At 52.6% G+C, this 3,910-nt stretch overlaps 1 protein-coding gene across 1 annotated transcript in view; it reads left to right on the top strand.

The window, feature by feature from the left end:
- The window catches only part of PODXL2 (podocalyxin-like 2), a 28,056-nt gene that overhangs the window by 16,763 nt on the left and 7,383 nt on the right, over window positions 1–3,910 (top strand). The window contains exon 3 of the mRNA XM_009889885.1: window positions 2,049–2,941. Coding sequence (XP_009888187.1) covers window positions 2,049–2,941 — 893 coding nt within the window. The remainder of the gene's footprint in view (window positions 1–2,048; window positions 2,942–3,910) is intronic.

The raw sequence follows: 3,910 nt of genomic DNA, 5'->3' as shown, positions 1-3,910 counted from the left end.
ACCCTTGAGTATCCCTGCAGCAGGAGGAGCAGCAGAGGCCTGGGGGATGCACTTCACCATCTGTCTGAAGAGGGTCCTGACCTAATGTCCTCAATCCCATGGTCTGTGGATGTTCCTGTTATTAACCACCATCCATCTAGCAAGGCAGTGACTGTGTCTGCAGCTGCTGGGACGTGTAGCTGTTGGTAAGGGCCTTTGGGAAGACCAGGGCCTCCCTAGTGGAGGGGAGATGTGGCTTTTTTTGTGTGTGTGTGTCTGTGCTGCTGCTGATTGCTGTTACCAGCCTCCTTGGCCTCTGAGGGAGCATCACCAGGTAGGCTGTTGAGTGGCCATAGTCTTTTAATCCTCAGGGTCTTTGGGTAGAGTCTCAGTCAGGATGGGTGCTCTCTATTGAAACACAGCAGCTAAGCAGACCTTGTTTCTGCCTGTGGTGGCCAGTGGATCTCAGTGGCCTGCTGGTAGCCAGAACTGGGAGACAGACATCATGACCCCAAAGGTCAGCTGCTGGATCACACTCGTCTTTGGGCAGCATCTGGAGGGAGCTGCTGACAGCATGAAGGCAATGAGCTGTGGGTTAGGGAAGCCATTTGCTGGCTGAACAGGAGCATCTTTGCACCTCCTGCTCAGGGTAGAGAGAGCAGCGTGGTTCTCTGCTCAGGAGGGGCAGGGAGGAGCAGCATGGGCAGTCCTGGTTGCCAGGGAGTATCCAAGGCAATGGATGTGTTTGCTGACATGGCCTTTGCTGCCCGGGAGCTCGCACCCGCTCCGATAGCAGCAAGCGATGGGTTGGAGTCAGGGATGCATGGAGATTCCTTGTGCGGATCTCCTCTGTAAAGCAACCACGACAAGCATCCAGACAGCTGCTGCCCACTGTGCTCAGTGGAGCATCTGCTTTGTCAGGCAGGAGAGGAGATGGGGGCCTTGAGGATTTCAGACAGTCACTTACTTAATAGCAATAACCATAGACAGGGCAGGGTGCTTGTTTCTGACTGTGGAGGGACCCTCTTCCTTCCCTTTCTCAGTCAGAATATGTGCTGTGCTTGACTTGGGGAGAAAGGGAGTTAACTGGGGTGCCAACTCCTGAAATGGAGCTCCTTGGTTACAGGCAATTTCTCAAGAAAGATGAAGGTTGATTTATGCCTGCCACTCTGAGCTTAACGTGTCTGATCTTACAGATACTCTCCTTATCCTGGGATCCCAGCTCCTTGCTGGGCTTTCAGAAGAAGCCACTGCCTGCGCTGAACTTACATCTGTGAGGTGCCTCTTTCTCCTTGAGCATCTACATTTGTCTAGCAACATCGCATGCATTCATGGTCAGAGCCACAGAACAACCAGGGGCTGAAGTTGGAGGGAGGGGCGTGAGATTCGGCTCCTGTTTCTGGCTTCTGTTTCTCTGCAGCAAAAGTGTTCCTTTATGACACGGAAAACTCATAATGCAGATGTTTGTGGGATGACTTTTCTGCTGTGAAGTGCTGTACAAACTGAAGTTCTGCATTTCAAAGATGCCCGGGTTGATTCAGGTTTTGGTGGTATTACTTGGGCATGCTGGGCAGTAGGATTTGGTTTGCTGTGCTGTTGTTTCTCTTCCCTAGTATGTCCCATTTAGCTTGTGGTTGACTGCTGCTACCACCCCGTATCTTTCTGAGTCCCATGTGAAATAAATCCCTGTGTCCCAGCTTGATTCCTAACACTCATAACCTCACCTTGGAGATGCCAGGTATCAAAGCTGTTATGTTGCAGGTCCCCTGGCTAGGTGAACGTGAAAACACCTTCAAGACAGAAAGCAGTGGGGAGAATGAACGTGTGAATTACCCCTAGGGAAAGTGGGTTTGCTGGGATGGAACAGGGAGCTGGGGAAATGCAGGAGGTTGCACCGCACTTGTCAGATGGGATTGTTCTTTCCAGTGGCAGGCTGCCTGCTGTTAGAGGGACTCTGCCATGCGACCCCATTTGTGGCTAGACACATACAGTGGGGCCAGCTCTCTGCCTTTCAGTGTTCAGTTACTCATGATGTGACGTGACGTGAAGTCTCTTTGGTATCTTTTTAGATTACACCTTTCCTGCTGCATCTCAGAAGGCTCTGCTGAAAGGGAATGGGACACATGTGAAAGACAACTGGGAAACAGCCGCTGTGCAGCCGCCAGCAGAATTTGTTGAGCCTGACTTGCACACGCCTTTCTCCAGCACACTGGAGGAAGAGGAGGGGCTGCTCCCTATAGACCACTCAAGAGGAGGAGTGGAGAGCCTCCAGACCTCAGGGCCAGAGGTTACATCTTCTGAACCAGTGGGCCAAGAGGACTCCTTCTCTCTTCTGTTTTCCACAGCTTCTGCCAGGCCAGGTGTTGTGACCGAGACAGCCACAGGAGGGCAAGAAGAGGACTCTGTTGCTCCAGGCTTAGACCTTGGGAGCAGCATGGGACCAGGTCTTCTGCCTGTGTCCTCTATTTTTTCTACTACTACTGCTGTGAGGTCTCCCAGTATTTCAGAAGAGTCCTTTGAGGTGACCACTGGGGACATGTGGGCTGTTGGGGGAGCAGATTCAGAGCTCACTGTGACTACCACAAGAGCAGAGCTTTCAGAGACCACAGTGGAGGCTGGTAGGGAAGAGCACTCAGCCAGAGAGGGGTTCTCGGAGACCACAGTGGGGTGGGAGATGCTGGAGACCACAGTGCTAACTGAAATGGAGCAGACCACAGAAGTCCCTGTGGGGACACCCTCTCCTGGAGGCAGCTCCCCAGGCACCCAGACTCTTTCTGGCAGTGAGCAGCACCCTACTTCTGCATCTCAGTGGGACAGGGCTGACAAACCTGCGATGGATCCCATTTGGAATGACACCGAATCAGCCACTGAGCCTGTGACAGCAGAGAGGAGCTTGTCACCGCAGGCTGGGGATGCCCGCCTGGCCATGCTGCCGACGGAGATGTCCTGGGACTCGGCACAGGTAGCACTGGGAGCAAGGAAAGGGTGGGAAGTTGCAGTGGAGATATTTGGGTACTTCTCTCTGGGGGGAAGTGTTTAACCCCTTAACCTTACCCACGTCCCTAAATCTGACTGGTGGAAGTATCTTCTTCCGTTCACCCAGCCAAAACTGCATTTTGAAGGATGTTTTTCACAGCACTTCTATCTATCATGCTTGGTGAAAGCCCTACCCCCTCTCATCTTCCCCCGCAAACTGCTGTTCAGAATCCTGCTTCTAATAAACACCTGCCCTCTGGGGTATGCACAGCAGAGAAAGCTCCTTGTTTCCTCAGCCTGCATTATTGGAAGTGTCAGGACAAAAATGGCCCCAAGGATTTCTGGAATGGGAGTGAGAAGGAAGTGCTATTTTTGCTGCTGCCTGCAGGGACCAGATGCAGAGCAGGTGGAGCAGGGTACAGCGATCTGTGAGGATGTTGGTCTAGGAGAGCCCGTGGGAGAGGAGGCGTGAGGTGAACTGCAGTTCCTGAATCCAGCAAACTGGCAGCTGGTTAAGGGAAGATAGGTAGCAGGAGCTGGCTGGTGAGACAGTCCTGGGGAAAGCTTTTAATTTTGCTTTCTGCCCCAGGGTACTCAGGAGCCTGAGCAAGTGACTTAGTCCCTCTGTGTGTCCAGTCCTGCCTGAAAAGTGCTGCCCTGCCTCACCAGGTTGTTTTAAGGACCGCAGAGGCTCCTAATTGGGTTTTGTTTTGTGTTGTGTTAAGTGCTGATCACATACAGAATAAGGCTGCAAGCTAGAGAGCTTTCCACTGACTACCTCAGTCATCCTGGAGTCTGTCTAGAGGTGGGAGGTAAGCTGGGCTGTGGCAAGCTGGCACAGTAACCTTGTCCCTGCCCCATAAACTAGCACTGAAATAGTGAATCCTCCTTAGCATAGAGAGTTAGAGGACGCTTGTTGCCTTTGAGAAGTGCTTCTCGGGGGTATGGCACAGCC

The sequence above is a fragment of the Charadrius vociferus genome, unplaced genomic scaffold, assembly GCF_000708025.1.
Source record: "Charadrius vociferus isolate BGI_N301 unplaced genomic scaffold, ASM70802v2 scaffold257, whole genome shotgun sequence".
NCBI classification, from domain to species: domain Eukaryota; kingdom Metazoa; phylum Chordata; class Aves; order Charadriiformes; family Charadriidae; genus Charadrius; species Charadrius vociferus.
Note: the sequence above shows the minus strand (reverse complement) of the source record. Positions and strands in the feature narration are given on the sequence as shown.